At 46.7% G+C, this 16974-nt stretch overlaps 4 protein-coding genes across 4 annotated transcripts; 2 read left to right on the top strand and 2 right to left on the bottom strand.

The window, feature by feature from the left end:
• The first annotated feature begins 251 nt into the window (after nucleotides 1–251).
• GGS25DRAFT_474999 (uncharacterized protein) lies at nucleotides 252–2020 on the top strand. The gene is made up of 2 exons (XM_049259677.1): nucleotides 252–1254; nucleotides 1385–2020. Exons 1-2 carry the CDS (start codon nucleotides 922–924, stop codon nucleotides 1715–1717), a joined length of 666 nt encoding a protein of 221 aa, XP_049119926.1. The 5' UTR covers nucleotides 252–921; the 3' UTR covers nucleotides 1718–2020.
• Nucleotides 2021–2365: 345 nt separating this feature from the next.
• Nucleotides 2366–2901, top strand: GGS25DRAFT_518055 (zinc finger protein; the record flags this gene model as incomplete). The annotated part of the gene is made up of 3 exons (XM_049263476.1): nucleotides 2366–2370; nucleotides 2438–2481; nucleotides 2582–2901. 3 exons carry the CDS (start codon nucleotides 2366–2368, stop codon nucleotides 2899–2901), a joined length of 369 nt encoding a protein of 122 aa, XP_049119925.1.
• A 63-nt stretch (nucleotides 2902–2964) lies between these two features.
• Nucleotides 2965–4274, bottom strand: GGS25DRAFT_529083 (proteasome component pre6; the record flags this gene model as incomplete). The annotated part of the gene is made up of 5 exons (XM_049265247.1): nucleotides 2965–3543; nucleotides 3600–3987; nucleotides 4041–4093; nucleotides 4147–4153; nucleotides 4244–4274. The coding sequence occupies 5 exons, from the start codon at nucleotides 4272–4274 to the stop codon at nucleotides 3216–3218; spliced, it is 807 nt and encodes a 268-aa protein (XP_049119924.1). The 3' UTR covers nucleotides 2965–3215.
• A 289-nt stretch (nucleotides 4275–4563) lies between these two features.
• Nucleotides 4564–6653, bottom strand: GGS25DRAFT_529081 (uncharacterized protein; the record flags this gene model as incomplete). Its single annotated transcript, XM_049265246.1, has 4 exons — nucleotides 4564–5671; nucleotides 5726–5869; nucleotides 5925–6359; nucleotides 6444–6653. The coding sequence occupies 4 exons, from the start codon at nucleotides 6651–6653 to the stop codon at nucleotides 4892–4894; spliced, it is 1569 nt and encodes a 522-aa protein (XP_049119923.1). The 3' UTR covers nucleotides 4564–4891.
• Nucleotides 6654–16974: the final 10321 nt, after the last annotated feature.

Genomic DNA, 16974 nt, shown 5'->3' with positions numbered 1-16974 from the left:
AGGTATTACACGTAAGAATGGTGGTTCGAGTTGCGATGTGTAGGTATCGATGAGGGGGTTAGCCTTGACAAAGTGTAAGGCGCAAGTAGGGGGCACGGCGGATTGGCTCTGGTGGATCATGGAAAAAACAATGTGTCCATAGGAACAATATGCATCACTGTATAGTCTGAACTAGCCATGCTAAATCATTGCGTTTGTAGCTCCCTCCTCTGACAGATGCTGCTGCCTAGCGACATTTGGGAGAATGTCACATTCCATTTCAGGGGTAATAGTCGCTATGGTGGAAAGAGTACACAATGTAGGGAAAAACCAAATCGTAGGATATGATAATGTGAGAAATGTATATAAAATTTGACATTTGATATGGTGGCTTTTAAGAAGATTGGTTGATACTCTGGATGAAGTCGTAACAAAGATCCGGATCCTCTCTGAGTGAACCCGCTCCGGAGAGCTTCCATATCATGGACATTAGCAACTGTTTCGTGGGAGTAGATAAATTACTCTTTCCACAATATATCAGATCTAACTTCTTAGATTAAATCAACTAATTGTTCCATACGGAGACCACCGTCATAGAAGCACTTAGTAGGTGCTATTCTAACCCATCGCAGTGAAATCGAGCCGATATGACTGACAAGCCACGCTCACTAAATAGGTATCGATAAATCTTACTAGTCAATAATTAGCTCAATCGTAGAATGATTGGACATGATATGGTCAACCGTCGATGTTTTGTTTATTGTTTTCCGATGACGTTGTGATGTAGAGTTATTTGCATCATCATTATATGGCCCTTTATCTAGGTACTAGCTGTTACTTATTAGTTGAAGGAACCCTTAAATAATCCTATTCCTGGAACATATGAAAGATCCAAGCCTTAAATTGAATATGAGACCGTGAAATTACACGCGCTTTCATAGAATGTTGCGATATCCGACAGCACCCCGTTCGCGCCTCTTTACTATTGCACGAGGCCTGCGCCAGGTACCACATCTACGTGGGTTTTCTGTTGCACCAGCACGACACGGCCCTCTTTTAAATGCAATCAAATACGATCATCGCGAATTTGAGGCCTTCCTTCCTCATATCGTTGACCACAAGACTTCGGACGAGCGGACCAGGTATGGAAACCTCTTTGTGTGGGAGCTAGCGCGCTACTCAGTAGCTGAGGAGATGGTTGTATGCCCGGCAATGGAAGAGAACTTAGAAGATGGATATGATGTCGCTAAAAAACATCGTCATCAAATTCGAACTGTACGTGCCCACTAGGCTTTCACCCAAGCCCTCACTCATGGACATCAGCGGTCTTAATGAAAGAAGGGGGTGATACGATGAAGTTGTGTGATTTGATGCTTTGCTAACAACGTGCCTACGCATATGCTAGATGAGAAAACAACTTTATCAACTACAAGGCTTGGAGGCGGAAGACCCAGACTATGAACCAACGTTCCGCGACTTATACTCAAACCTTCAACGTCACGTTAAGAAGGAAGGGGAGCATGACATACCGCGGCTAGAGGCCAGTCTTGATCACAACTCACTCTTACAGCTGAGTAAGTCGTTTGATCGCACCAAGTTCCTAGCACCTACCCGGAGCCATCAATCATCGGACGGGGCGTCGCCGTTTGAAAAGGTCGTTATGCTAGTATCGGCTCCGATTGATAAGTTTGTGGATATTTTCCGAAAGTTTCCTAAAGTTGACGGCCCGCTACAGTAATTGATTAAGGGCTTAGCATGTCTTGAAGGTGTCGGGGTGAAAAGTGATGATCCTAAAAGCACCCACGGTGCACAGCACAACAAGGCCAAGGTGTATGCATGCGAACAAGATATAATTTTGAAACTTGAAGCCTTGAACGCTAGTAGTTCTCACCTGGGTACTGACTGTGAAGTGATAGCAAATACCTATATGTAGTAGAGTGAGGTCTCATTTTGAGCAAATTTCTGGAGTTTCCTTCATAAATCTCTCTAGGTTATGTAGGTTGATCTCGAATAATTATCTGGATTAGTAAGAAGATGAAGGTTCTAAGTTCTGAAGTTTCAATGTTCGCACGATCGATATTCTTGACAGGGGGCTTACCAGGGGTCACGCTAAATCCCCCGCATCAGGTAATCCAACGGCTCCACCCGGCACCCAAATAATAGGATAAGGGATAAGGGATAAGGAGAACCGATTAGAAACTCAATCACCAAAATTTCCAATCTCGACCTGTGTAATCAATAGTTACTAGCTGGCCGACTTTCAAGTTGAGAAGCAAGCGCGTTAACTGACTACCTGCATACCACCTACCAAAGGTACCTAATATATCGCCTATTTATTACCAGTCTGAAGCAGCACGATAAATAGTTGCATAACATACATATCACCATGTGGTAAGTCTAATCCTTCCCCTTTCTTTTCCCAACTCAAGCGGCTGACCAACTTACGTGCCTTTCGTAGCAAGCATATACTAAACGCCCAAGTCTCCATCCGATCGCCATGCTGTACGTATCCGAGCCAGCCCGCCTCCGCAGACCTATTTGTTTCTCGACCACACCCCCCTACCTCCTAGCTTACCCTACTAACCCCTTCCCCCCTCAACAGGCAAGAAATGGTTCGACTGCGCAGAATGCCACCACGAGAAAGAATCGCACCAGCTGCTGCAGGCCTTCGAGATGACGTTCGCGTGCAAGAAGTGCAAGAAGTGCTTCCGCAAGGACGCGCAGGAGTTCGAGGAGGCCGACGAGTACTGCCCGCACTGCGACAACCACTTCGTGCTCGAGGCCGTCATCCCCAAGCCCGCCCTGACCGTCGAGGGCGGCGACGCCCGCATGGACAACCGCATGCTCAAGGATGACCGGGTCAAGGATGACAAGTTCAAGACGATTTTTGATATTCAGGATGATGCGGATAAGCTAGGCTGATGGGTGGGGGTTGGATGAAGACGAGGAAGAAGACAAATGAAAAAAAAAGGGGGAGGAAAAAAAGATAATAAAAAAAGATAGGGGGGTCGAGGGCTAGGGACTAGGGGTTGAATTTAGGCTGTAGAGCGATGAACTTCACATGATACCACACATTTAGACTTAGAAGACAACGAAAATGACGACTTCAGCAAAAGCTGAAGGTACCTATGGTGATTTGTTCTACCAAAACCATCACCAATGCATGCTTATGGTCTAGTATTGTACAAGTCATGAAGCGATATTCGTCTCTTGGTCAAGTTTCAGTTGGACCCTATCTAATCGCTGCCACCTTCTCGTTCTCTCGTCAAGATGGCTGCGCTTCCCTGTCCTGGTGTTCGGCCGGTCTTCTTCTTGGCGGCCTCCTCTTGCTTCTCTTGCTCAATGTTCTTCACGTAACCCTCGATATCTTCTACTGGTAACATCTCGATAATCTTCCCTGGAGCCATGATGGCAATCTCGATGTTTTTTGCGCCTGTTTGCACAACCTCCAACAGCGACTTGATGGCTAATCGGATTGTTGCCTCGCGGTCCATGTCTTCCTTGTAGTTTCGCTCTAGGAATTCCCGGACTGTCTTGCTGGAACGGCCGATGGCATTTGCTTTCCTGTGGTATATCAGCATTCATTGCATTGCGGCTTATTTTACTGCTGCTGAACATACCATGCAGAGTAGATGCCACTTGGTTCGGTCTGGTAGAGTCTCGGAACTTTGCTGCCTTTGTCAAAGCCGACGATCATAGTGCTGATACCGAATGGCCGCACACCACCACTTTGTGTGTAGCGTTGCTGTACACCGGCTACATATTTGGTGATATATTCAATCGAAACCGGGTCTTCGACGGTCAAGCGGTGCGATTGCGCTTCTAGGCGTGCCTTGTCGACAAGGATTCGGGCGTCGGCGTTCAAACCAGCGAATGCGAGGCAGACGTGGGTATCGATAAGACCAATCTTGGAGGGGGTGATGCGTGTGTCTTGTAGCTTCATTGCTGATCTCTTCTCGCAGCCGAGGACAACAATATCTGCGCCCTTCACGCCGACGGCGCAGGTTCCTACGACACCATTAGAGGATGTGGGGTGCAGAACGATATGTTGGGGTATTTACCTCGCTTGACGGCTTCGCCGGCATATTCGACTTGGAAAACGTGTCCGTCCGGACTAAAGACAGTTAGAAACCTGTATTTAGCGAAGCGACTAAGTTTGTAACGAACCTGAATACTATAAACGGTCATGGTTAGTTTAGCTATCAGGTACTTGAATTACGTGCGAGGGGTTGTGTGATAAATGATTGATTGGGCAATAACATACCAGAAAGGGCTCTATCGTATCCTGACGCCATGGCTTATTTTATCAAAATAGAAAGGAATTAGGTGGATGTTGGTGGGTGACGTCTCCAAAGGTATGGTGAGTTACGTTGAAAGGTGGTATGAAGCTTGAAGAAGATGGAGCTTGGAGGTTGACGAAATAAGACAAGGCTGCCAGAGTTACGAAGCTTCAATGCAAGCCAACCCAAACGCTAAGAATAAGACCCACTAAAATATGGGAGCTCCAAAGTGGGACTTGGTGGTAGTTAAAGGTACTTGGCACATGTAACTACCTAGTTAGCACTTACAACTTCAAATGTTGGAAATCATGTGGTCACCTGATATCCGTACATGGATACATCATCAACTTGAACTTGAATGGTTTCACTTCAAAGTTTAACAATTTTAAATTTACATAATACATAAATACAATCCATCCCTGACCTAACCAAATCCTTGAATTTTACAACTTGAATGATGCTTTTACCAACTCCTCTCACAATTCCAAACCAACTCCAGTACAGTACATACATAGCCTCCATCTATCCTTTATAAATGCATTCAATCTTGGTTTGAATGTCTTCCACTTGGAAATCAAACACTTACATATATCCGCCTAGATATATACCTACCTACCTAGGGTAGGTAATAATCATCCGTGTTGCTTAACCTCAATCCACTTCTTCTCTTGCAAACAAGAACTCATTTCTCCAATTTTTGCTTGTAACATTCCCTGGAATACAGCACACCACTGTCGCTCTAGATCACCATCACCAAACTGTCCGATCCCATGATAAAATTCGGCTACGACCCAAAGTGGAGCTGCCAAGAGATTCGGTTGTGCCGTAGTTTGGAGTGAAAAATCCAAGCTTCGGCATATGTTTGCAACAAGCATTCTCGTTTGGGCTGGTTGGTATTTCTCAAGGTTGATAGCCGGTGGTATCTCTGGTAGAATGTCCGTACCCGAAGAAAAGTCCCCCACGCATTCGAAAATAATGTTTAAAAGCGAGTACACGCATTGGTGAAACCCAACGAGAACGGTCCAGTAATAAACGTGTACCAATCCCAGCAGCGGCGAAGGAAAGGTGAAGGTGCCAGAGAAAGGCGCCTGTGTACCGCTAGGTACTACGTCCGCTGCCCAGTAGAGCGGTGACCCCGACTCGTCTAATCTTTGCCGGAGCATGCAGTACCAGATGTCGAATTGCCTCTCGATGTTGACGCAATTACTCAGAAGATCCTTCGCTTTCAATCGGCGGGCCGAGCTTGGCTCTAGTGATGTTATACGATCTGCCCGAGAGTATATCGACGGTAAAAGGACTACAATATCGAGGAGGTCATCAAGCGGTGTCCTAGGGTGACGTTCCCATGGGATAATCGTCCATTCAGGCGAGCATAGGAACGTTGGCTGACGGTTGAGTAAAGCCGCCCATATCTGCCTTCGGGGTTAGATATTAAGATAATGCTTATGGACTGCATAAGTACTTACAGCATTAGGTCGGTAAACCCGAGCAAAGAAGTGATGATCTGGAAAGGATTGGTACGCTGCGGGACCTGGTGCACGAATTGTGTCAGATAAGGCAGAAGAGTCTTTCCAGAGTTCTTCGTCGGTATAGGCGGCAGAACAGTTTTGCTAGAGCACCAAGTCAGCTACAAAATGTGTTGGGATTAAGATTTGATGAACTGACCTCGTATAAAAACATGCAGATCCCTTCTGCATGATTACTGGCCGTCTGTTTATCCGGATTTCTCTGCGGCAAATGGATGAGGGAATGAGCTTTTAATCCGAATGCCTCGCCACCAAAGGACGGGGTTGTATTAGGAGGAGGTAGAGTATCCAGAGACAGCGTCACGCCATTTCCGGGTGACGATGCTCTACTTGTTTGAAATGTGGAGTTGAAATTTGTTTGGAGGGCAACGAATCGAAACGGATATGATCCAGCCGCAGAGGACAAAGGCGCCACATCAGCCCACGCAGGTTGCCATGGCTCCGTGGTGACAAATTCTAACTTGGCCGTTGCTCGAGCTTCATTGCCTTTGGCTTTCTTGCTACCCTGCTGGTTTCGTGGCGGGTGAGAAGAGCATCTCCCTTTATCGTCCGGGGTACCGACGATGAAAACGGTCTAATTCACATTCCACTATCAGTCACTATTCACGTCTGCGATTTTAGAGCCCACTGAAGTTGCACAGGCGAATGAGTAGCCGACTCCGGTGCCGTGCTTTCCAGGAGTAAAACAACTCCTTGAGCCGGCGCGGATGAGCAAACAAGGATTCCAACTACTGACCTCCCTTTCATATCCACCACATTCACGGCCATAATCTGTACATTTTTTGCAAAATGGCCTCGCGTTATCGCACGCGACTCGTCTAGCTCGACAGGTGTTGCAGCCCTTGTATTTCCCAGGGACGCCGACCATTCTCAATACGGAAAATCTGCAAAATGTGTCAGTGGACCAGACACTCCGAGGTTGCATCAAGCGTCTCCGAGACTAGCGAATAAAATGTACTTGGTATGACTGACTAATAGATGGATGTGACCCTCAGAAAGTGTGTGGTCTATCTTCGAATCTTCATAGTTTCTTAGCGATGAATCTAGAATACGGATGCAGAGCGGGAACCAGTGGCATATAAACAAATGCAAGATCGACGTGGTGGGCCGAGATTCTGCAGACATAGGGGAGTGCAGCTGGAGACAAGTAGCTGTGCAGAGTAATCTGTACAGCATAGGTTCGACCCGATATCTACCTACAAATAGCCCAGGCATCCAGGTTCATAATCCCAGAGCATGAGCCATGGCCATCACGGGGGATAAGTACAGCGACGACGCTAAGAAGGTCTTGAATTCGAAACATCAGCTAGAGTGTACTTCGATACCAAAAGTCGTAGGTATTAACCAGCCTGGCAAATGTACTGGACAAAATGAAACTGAATCTACCTAGTGGAGGAGCCAATGTCGTCAATATGCATGCTGACAATGGGTAGTACAAGGTTGGACTGCGAAATATAATTCGTTTCTTTTTTGAATTATTACCCTAGGTATCTACTTACCCTTTTGTGTAGGTAGAGTATGATCGTGGATGACTTCCTCGCTGAAAGGTCCGGCAGGTCAGCTACCTACATGGCATAACGCTGACTTGGGGGCGACAATCCACACTTCGACGCCCTGTAGGGCTGTGCTAACAGTGGAGGAATACTATGTAGAACCAAGGTACTGCCACCACCAAAAAGGTAGGCAGGTACTATATACATGCCCTATACATGCGCACTCCGGATCCGAAGAAGCGAGGGATCTGGTGGAGCTTGAGGCTTGATTCGACAACCCAAGGCGAAGGTTTTATCAGGAGCCGAAATGGACGGCATAAGATGCATGAATAATACCATTACCCAAGTCAATTTTGACATCTGGTGTTACCATGGGGTATATGCTGATATGCCAAGATAAGTACCTATTATACGGAATTGCTCTGCATAGATTCCCAGGGACACAGATCATATGTTCAATTCGTCTATATTTGGGTTGACATCGAATTAACACGAACTGTTTTCAAAATATAATCATGAACAGGATCTAGAACAAAGAAGAGTCTTCGGGACCGTGGTTCCAAAAATATCACGAAACAGTTAGAAACAGTCTAGTCCCAGTCAGTACCTACGCACAACTTTGATGTGGCGTTTGTTTCAACCATCAGACGTCTTGGCAATCTGGTTTTGTAGACAGTTTAACTGTCAAAGCTATCAGCTAGACGCAACCAGGAAACGAGATCTGTAGATCTCCTGAGACCTTAGGGCTGCCCACTGCAGAAACAATTCGTCGTGTTCCCTACGCAATTTTTACGTTTTTTTAACCCACCACCGCCCGTCGTGTCCGGTTACACTGCCTGTTGCTGCTGCTGCTGCCACCGCATGTGGCACTATCTAGACTTTCTCAGTGACGGCCTCCTCCAACGGTAAGGCGAACGATATGAGGGTTTAGTATTGGTAGAAAGGCCGCTTTATGAATGAGCCCTACAAAGAAAGGAACCTGGCAAAGACCTACTTTCAGCCTGGCAACATCGCCCAAGGAGGCTGGTTCACCATCGTCGACATATGTGAGTATCTCCGCTCCACAACTCCGTAGTTTAAATCCTCTTGGATTATTCTATTGATCTAGTAGGTACCTACGAACAGTTCAGTCTAGGATATGCTGCCTACAAGAATTGGTTCTAGCATCTCGGTAGAAAGTTCTCGGGCAAGAGCGGAAAACGAGCCTTAGCGTTGCGTGCCACACATGCGTATACCGACCACTCCGAATGATTGTTCCCATGGAATTCAAAATCAGCTACCTAGGTGTCATGCCACCACTAGCCTATGACGAAATATATAATACGACTTGGTCAAATATAAAGACAATGATAATGGAACGTGGAATTTAATCAGCTTGTCAAGGACTTACCTAGGTACGTGGGGTGTACATGGGGAGCTAAATAGAACAAGGACGGTTACATGTATATGCAGCCTCCATAGCCTCCGGGGAGGTGATAGAGATCCCCGCGCGACAACGATGTTATTCTGCGTCTTCGAGGCTCCGCCTCGTGATACAGGCAGTCTAGGACTACACATTACCTGCCGCGTACGGGTGGCGAGACCACATGAGTATGTGTAGGGCCATTGGGATGAAGATTTTAAAACGAAGCTGTGTGCCGTCGTACAAGACCAATTAGCCGCCAAACCTTGCACTAGATGATTATACGATTCGCTGATCTTACCATAGACTACACCACATGCACCTTTCAAGCAGACATGTGCTTCCTTCCTAGTAGCCTACCCATACCTCTGTCCTTTCCATCCATTGGCTCTATGCTAGTTCAGGGGCTACAGTAGGTAGGTGGGTATCTGCGAAGATGCAATGCCATACACCATCTAGTATCTCCTCCAATTAGCTATGAACTGGCACATGGACTGAAACAAAGGACTCGAACACGATAGCTCTTGTTACCGATTTGATGATACCTATTCATGTGATAGGTAGTAGTCACTTAGGTAGACGACTAAGGGCTACTTAGAATGAGAGACAACTTCTGATTGGAGAGCAGCAGGCTTACGAAGATCAGCACGCTAAATTTCACGGGCTTCATAATCAAGTGTAAGCTAAGATAGCCTTCCCCCCCTCCCTTTTTTTTTTTTTTTTTTCGTTTCGTTTCTTTTACCCTGTAGGAACAGAAATAGGTAGGGAGGTATGGACACGATATAGAAGTGGCAATACATAGCTATCCAAGTTCTTGAAATTATAACTACTTACTTAGGTGCCTGGTTGGGTAGACGGTAGGTCTTGGGATGACTACCTATAGTACCATCTCTATCAAAAACACGGTTACCTGATTCTATTTGCAACAGATTCGTATGCTGGCCACTCCTATATCTGCATAGGACTTTCGGTGCATGTACATAGTATCTAGGAAGACCCCGTAACAAGCCACAACCTTAAATCAACCAATGCCTTGGCCTTGGAATGTTTCAAATACTACTGCGACATACTACTACTATTACTACTGTGTAGGACCTCATACCTATCTACAGAATAGTATGTAGGTATGTAGTAGCCTAACCTAGTAGGTATGTAGTAGGTATGAATATTTACTACGTGGGTGTGTGTAACCCGAGTTAACTTGTCAGCCCCCGGTCCCGAGAGGAAAGAAAAGAAGGATTGGGTTATGACATGGCTAACCTAGGTACTTCCCGGGCAAGTAGGCAGCTTTCGTAATTGCATTGCTTCGGTTGCAGCAGAGGCGAATTTGCAAAAGGCCAGACAAAGTGGTTGATAGGTTGGTTAGGTAGGTAGGTAATCAACTTGATCCAATTTGTTAATTTACTGTCTTGGAAGGATTGGCGGGTGGGATTTCTTTTATTATTTACATATTTAGCGCTGAGATGGTTGCACCAGCTGCGTGCTACATGGTATTGTACAATACAATGGATACATCAATACCTAGTACCTAAAGGCTAATACATGTAGTTATGATGATGCCTACCGTGTGACGGCGTGTGTATTGTTAATGATGGTAGGCGCTGTGTGTGAGGTTACACAAGCTTACCAGGTACTGGGTACTGTATGTATGTATGTATTATCCTTGGAACAGTAAACCTCAACTTGAAATATTCAAGTTCGGTGGTGTTACCACTACTACCCTACCACTACATACACACATACCGCTGCACATACCTCTACATATACCGCTACAACTCTTCATGTCAACGCGGAGCTGATCTAATATCCGAAATTCGAATCCGAATGCCTATTCCTATTCCCTCTCCCCCTTTTCTTTTCTTTTCTTCCTTTACTTGTCTCCTACTCATACAGGGGTAGTTGTAGATCCCTAAAGTAATTCGGCCTCTATTTTCCTTGTCTCTCTCTGTCTCTGTCTCTCTCTCTTTCTCAATGACCATCTTGTTTTCTGTCGCTTCTTATACGAGATTGTTGAGTCGCCTAGTGACTTGTCAAGAGTCGCCTGACTCACACACACGCACACGCACTCTTTCCCCATTTCATTAGAGAGGCATATGTACTAGGTAGGTATGTACATATGGGAAAATGGCTACCTAAAAGACGTTACACCCGAACGTTGAGTATTCCAATCAGCCCTGTCGATATTAATTGTCGTAGCCCGCAGTGTTTCCTTTTTAACCCCCCCACCCGAAACTCATTTGTCTCTCTTCGTCACCGCCATCTACATGACACGAAGCTCATCAAGATACAAGAATGCAGGAACAAATAAATCAAAGAGCCTACATATCTACTTAGCATACCTACATACGTACAATGTAGTTCAAGACTTCGTCACCGCTCTCGGATGTCGGTTAGGTACATCGGACCCGTATGTAAGCAAGTGGCGTAGGTGACTACGTAGGTACCTATTAGGTACCTAAGACACCTAGGTAAGTCCGTCAGCTCCCACACGTGTTCTACCTAGTTATCGGGAATCGAAAGACTCGGGCCTTTGCAGCCCTCTGCCTCCTTATGCTTTTCCTCGCCTGGCTGAATTTGCTCACCTGCCACGCGAGCCCCCGGACTTTCTCCTCCAGTCGGATTGTATAACTCGACGAGCCGGTCTTCCGTGTGTACTAGGCATGTGCGTAACTCGATGACATAACATGTGCGGCCCCGTGAGACCAAACCACGAGAACCTCGGTCCAGTTCCAAGCGGGGGATATTTAGATCGGTGCCGCTGTGTAGGTACATACATACATGAATAACTAGCCTACCCACCTCTCTATGACACTTGCCTACTGACCGGCATCATACTGCTAACTCGTTCATACCCAGATAGATCAGATCGCACTCGCAATCGGCTAGGTGGGTACAATATGTATCCAAGAGGCACGTATGTGTCTAGCGGTAAGGGGTCATTCTTCAATACTTACATATGTACACATCTATTAAGTTCCTAGCCTAGATGACCTGTCATATTTACCCCGGTAATAATATCACCCGCGAACCGTTAACACAATAATTAGAGGTCAGAGCCTCTTGGTCTCGGAAATACTATGCTTGTCAATTCGGCCGATTTTCTCAAGCCGGTTTGATTCCACTTATAACGTCTTATGCTCACTAAAAAAAAGAAGAAAAAAAAGAAAGGCTACCGGCACCGAAGAAAGATCTCAAAATAACGACTGCGTGTTTTTTTTCTTTTTTTTTTCACCGTATCATCATTGTTTCCATCTACTGCACAGGTCGGTGTTCGAAAAAATCCTTCTAGGCTTCCATTTAGAGGTCGGCTGTCTTGCAGGTCTGCCGCATGAGTTGACTAATCCGTTATGTATATCAGATATCTATGGGGTGGTGGTACAAGAATAATCATTATGATATGTAGGTAGTCGACGGGAAGATGACTTGCTTAACCTACCTAGCTACCTACCTACGTATGTGCCTAACAAATGCGAGTAAGATCCATAGGTAATCAGCTCACAACTCCACGCAGAAAGCTTTTTTTAACGTGTGGGAGCGGGTGTGTTTTCCGTGCCTGCAACGAGGGGCATTGGGGCGATCCATATCATGGCTAGAACGTCAGGTTCATTCCTAAAATGCATGGAGCGGTTCTAGAATCTTTTTCTTCTTCAAAACACCACCAACCGCCACCCGCCGCTATTGCCGGGTGCCGATTATGGCTCTTCGGCCATACCTACTTTAAAGTCGATCGGCACGTAGCTGTCGCTTAAGGGGCTGCGGGATGACGCGGTGGGTGTTTGGATAAGTAGGTAGGTAGGTAAGCAGACCGCCTTTCCCCCTTTTTGCATCTCTTGTAGAAAGCGTACCTACCTAGTAGGTAAAGTTAGAGGATGGGATGAAAGGGTTTACTCCACCTCAGTGCCTAGATAGGTACTTAACTAGATAGGTGCGTATGGTGACTTGGTTCACGGAATACATAAATTTCGATCCACGTTGAACCTCCTGTATGTTCTAGTGGTAGGTTTACTTAGATGTTACATATTTGTCTGTCTAGCACTTATCGAGTTACCTAGGCAGGCAAGTATACACCTCCGTCAAAGCAAGAAAGCATATGAAATGTTCATCGTTCAACCAAGATGTGCTCGCTTACGCACCTATGTACTAGGTAGCTTCACTTTAGAAATCTAGTATTGGAAAAGGGGATGATAGACTGCCTAAGACAGTACCGACAAATCGCACCCACCTGGGGACCTACCTTGATACAATAACAGCACTGCAACTACCTGGATACAAATTCTATGAGGTTACATCCGAATGGATGATGGTTTAATTTTATACCGCAGATATATAAGACATAGTTGCGAGGTTGGATACTCACAACTAGCCATGGCGTTACTTACCTAGGTACTTTTGGGTACAACTTATAAGACTTCTCAACGTTGCGCCTTGTGGAACAACAACTTTTGTTCAGGAGCCGACTTGCTTCAAGCTCTTTTTTCTTGATTAACGTTCCTTTGTGAATAAAGGGTCATGCTAGATCCGTATTGTTGTACAGATTGTTGTTTTTACAGAAGATAGATTGCCTTTTGACATGTGGTAGGTGGACTTAGAAACGTACATTGTGATCCTTTGGTTAATGTACATATACCTAGGTACGTATTATTTACGAACGGTATCCTGACCTAGGTAAGGCGTTCGCTGGGGAATAGCCTCAGTTTTATGGGTTAGCAGTACAGGTACGGTATAGGTTGTGTGTTGGATTGGCAGCTCCAGCTAGGTTACCTACCACTTGTCAAAAAACCAGCAATCTGCAAAACAACAACAATCTGTACAGCAATCTGCATTATCTAGCATGACTCTCTTCTAAAAGTAGGTACCTACTGTAGGTAGCGTACCCTACCTACCTACCTACCTACTGTTGCAGGTGCCTTAGGCACCCTTAGCCATATGGCCCTTATGGCCATATATATTGGCACTCCGCCATCCGTAGTTGGGAATAAAGCAAGCTTTCTTCCTTTCCTCTTTCTTCTTCTTGGTTGCAGATGTACTGCAACACCTACCTACCTACCTACGCATCTCCCATCCTCTCGCCATCGCGACACCCCTCCTCAATCGCCGGGCTCACCGCCCGCCCAATCGCCCGATCGCGATCCCGATGCCACCTGCAAAACGCGACCCACCCCTCCTCATCCTCCCGCCTCCGCTCCTCCGCCTTGGCCTCCTCGTTCCTCGCCATCAGCCCCTCCGCCCGCCCCCGCTCCGCCGCCAGCTCCTGCGCGAGCTCCTCGTGCACGCCTCCTTCTAGCCGAGCGGCCTGCTCCGCGAGCCACTGGTGCGCGTTGCGGAGGATCTCCTCGTCGAAGAAGTCGAGGGAGACGCCGCGCGCGAGCTGGGGCTCGAGGGCGGCGAGGCGCGTGCGCGTCGCGGGGAGCTGGGAGGTCAGGGTGGCGATGTCTTGGGCGGTTTTGAGCCTGGTGGGTAAGGGTTCTTGTTTGGAGGAGGAGGAGGTCTTTTTGAAGGGGTTGGTGAAGGATGGGGACATTTTTTGTTTCGAACTTCTGCTTGTTCGTTGTTGTGTGCCTGACGTTTGTAAAGCTTGGGGGTTGGGGAGGTAGGTAGGTATCCAATACTGAAATGCTCGTGCAAGGTTTCCAAGGTTTCCAAGCTTGCTGTGTGTACTGATCTAGGTAGTGGAATATGGAATTTGAAAGAGAGAGATGAAGAGAAGACGGCTGGATTGGAGCCTGTTTATATAGCGGCTTCAAGGTTGAGGGTGGCGTCACGAGATAAATAGCCTTTGTGTCACAGGGCGGAACGTAGAAGACGCAGAACAACATCGTTGATGTCTCCCGGAGACTATGAAAGCTGCCTACATATACACATAAGTTGTCTTTGTTCCATGTGAACCCCAGGTAGACCCTTGACATATTGGTAGCATGTATATAGGTCCTACAGCCCTAGCCTACATGACTTGTATTTGATTCACGGTTCGCCTCATCTTCAAAGCTACGCCTGTGCCCGTGCCTGAGTGCTATTGTGGTCTGAGCATTGATGATGAGGTGCGAAAAGCCCCGAGTATGCCAGACAGCGCACATGCGATAGATTCCTGTGATATTCATAAACAACTTGAAATCACAACTCACACATGGGTCAGGCAGCTCTTACAGCGTGCTTCCCAACCGATGCCTGGAATCGATCCCAGTTAAGACCACCCCCGACCTCACAGCCTACGCTCTCGACCGAACCGATCAAGTCCTTTATCACCACCTGTTCTGTTCGTCTTGCATTTTTGATCACTGCGCCACATAAAGCAAGTTCACGAGTGATACAACCTTTATCATAGGAACATGAGGTGCAGCAAGGTCGTAGGTTTGAGACGGAAGCGATGGCAAAGCCTGACTGTGACTCTCCCGAAGCGGGCTTGCCGTCGAGCGATCCACCTCTGGCGGACACTCTGAGCGGACATCCTGGATGTCGGTGGACGACTCATTCTCGTTCGCCATCACCACGGCCTGCTGGTCCTCGGCATCTTGTCCCCCCCCTTCCTCCGCCGCGGTTGGTACATGATGAACCGAGGAGCTGCAATCCTTGTCACATGCTTCGCATCGGCACCGGTACCGTTATGAGCCGCCAAACTCCGGAAAAGCCGTTTCAAAAAGTCGGTGGTGTCTTTGCCGCGGGTGGCGACGAGCCAGCCCAGATGTGGCCCCCACGTTCCCGTGACACAACCGTGACAGGCGGGTTTTGAAAAACGTGGGAGAATATCGCGGTGCAGGGTCCCGTGTCAAAGAGACAGACTGCACGCGGGAAAGCATTTTCGTCGATGCGGGGTGTCCCTGAGTTAGTGTATGGTGGTGGGAAAGGGGGTTTTAAAAATGCATGATACAGGTGAAGATGTCGAATATGATTTCCAGACGATCCGGGGGTTTCGATAAGTCTAAAGTTTGATAGTTTTTCTGTCTAACATAAAGAGCAAAATCTATCTTTCGAGAGATCTCTATCAACTTGTTAGTCTCACATCGCTGTCAGTTGAGTGAATTTCAAGCTAATGGGAAGCATGCCTACAACCAGATTCTGGATCACGTAATTGATAGAATACTTGCTTGATAACTATTCTCAAGCTCTAAAGTTCCGTTAAGTAAGTCTGTTGATTTTCCGGCCCTGTGAGAGTTGTTGTGTGTATCTTCGATAGACGGCGTCTAGCACTCATTTGATCGTGAACCTGGGTGGCGTAGTAGGTAGCACAAGTGCTGAACACCTATGTACCTCTGCTCATAAGACCGCGATCTACGAACTCTTGAACTCTCCTATTCGAAACTTCGCGCCTGTCGCTGAGCCCAAAATTCTCATAGCTATCGGGGCTTATGATATGATCTAGTTCGACTTCCCATTGTTGTGGTGATCATCAACTGGGTGATGGATGAGACTTCAAAGAAGACTCACAATGATGCCGAATGACTCAGGTCTAGGTATTCAATGTCAAAGGCTATACCCATCAGCTTATTATTGTGGGAAAAGGAGTATAATAGGCGTCCATATATGGGGCCGTGGTGGTTGTGGCTGTGTGCTCCTACGTTGCGGCAGTGGGAAACAAAAGATGGGGCATCGATGGTGATGATCGACATTACATATATATCATTGCCTAGAACTGGAACGTGGGGATAGTATTACTGTTACCCACTTCCCAAAGTCCTATATTGACAAAGATCCCTATGGCTCCTCTTCGGAGTATACGCATGCCTACTAGGTAAGCCAGAAGTTTGAAAGGGTTAAGCTCAACACTATAAACTTCTTGTTGTAGTCCTATGTCTTGACCCTAGCAGTCCTGACTAAGAGTCTGTATGTTTTTCGGCCGTAGGTGTTACGCTATACTCGGTGAAAGCATACCTAAGCGGCGGCGAAAGAGAGAAAGGGGGATGGATGATGGAAAAGGGGGGGGTGGGCAAAGAAACATTCAACGCAATGTACCTAGACATTCACTTTCAAAAAAGAAAAACACGCACTTGACTGTCGATTTTTATTGTTGTTAGTTACATTATAAACTCAGTGGCATCGCTAACTGCCCTACTACCTAATAAAAAGGAAAGTTGTAAACTTTTACAAATGCAAAGATTTTATACGCCCAGGAGTCCTTTGACTCACCCTGATTCAAACCCTTTTCCCCGAACCCGATGGGAACCAGCCCCATCCCATGATAGATATAGCCATACACGACAAGAAATAATGCACCCCTCTACCTCTCTACCTCTACGTACCTGCCTAGGCACCTAAGCATGTCCCTTCTAATATTATATTATACGAGAAGCCGCGACTGA

This window comes from Hypoxylon fragiforme (genome assembly GCF_022984875.1).
Source record: "Hypoxylon fragiforme strain CBS 206.31 chromosome Unknown GGS25scaffold_2, whole genome shotgun sequence".
Lineage (NCBI taxonomy): Eukaryota > Fungi > Ascomycota > Sordariomycetes > Xylariales > Hypoxylaceae > Hypoxylon > Hypoxylon fragiforme.
Note: the sequence above shows the minus strand (reverse complement) of the source record. Positions and strands in the feature narration are given on the sequence as shown.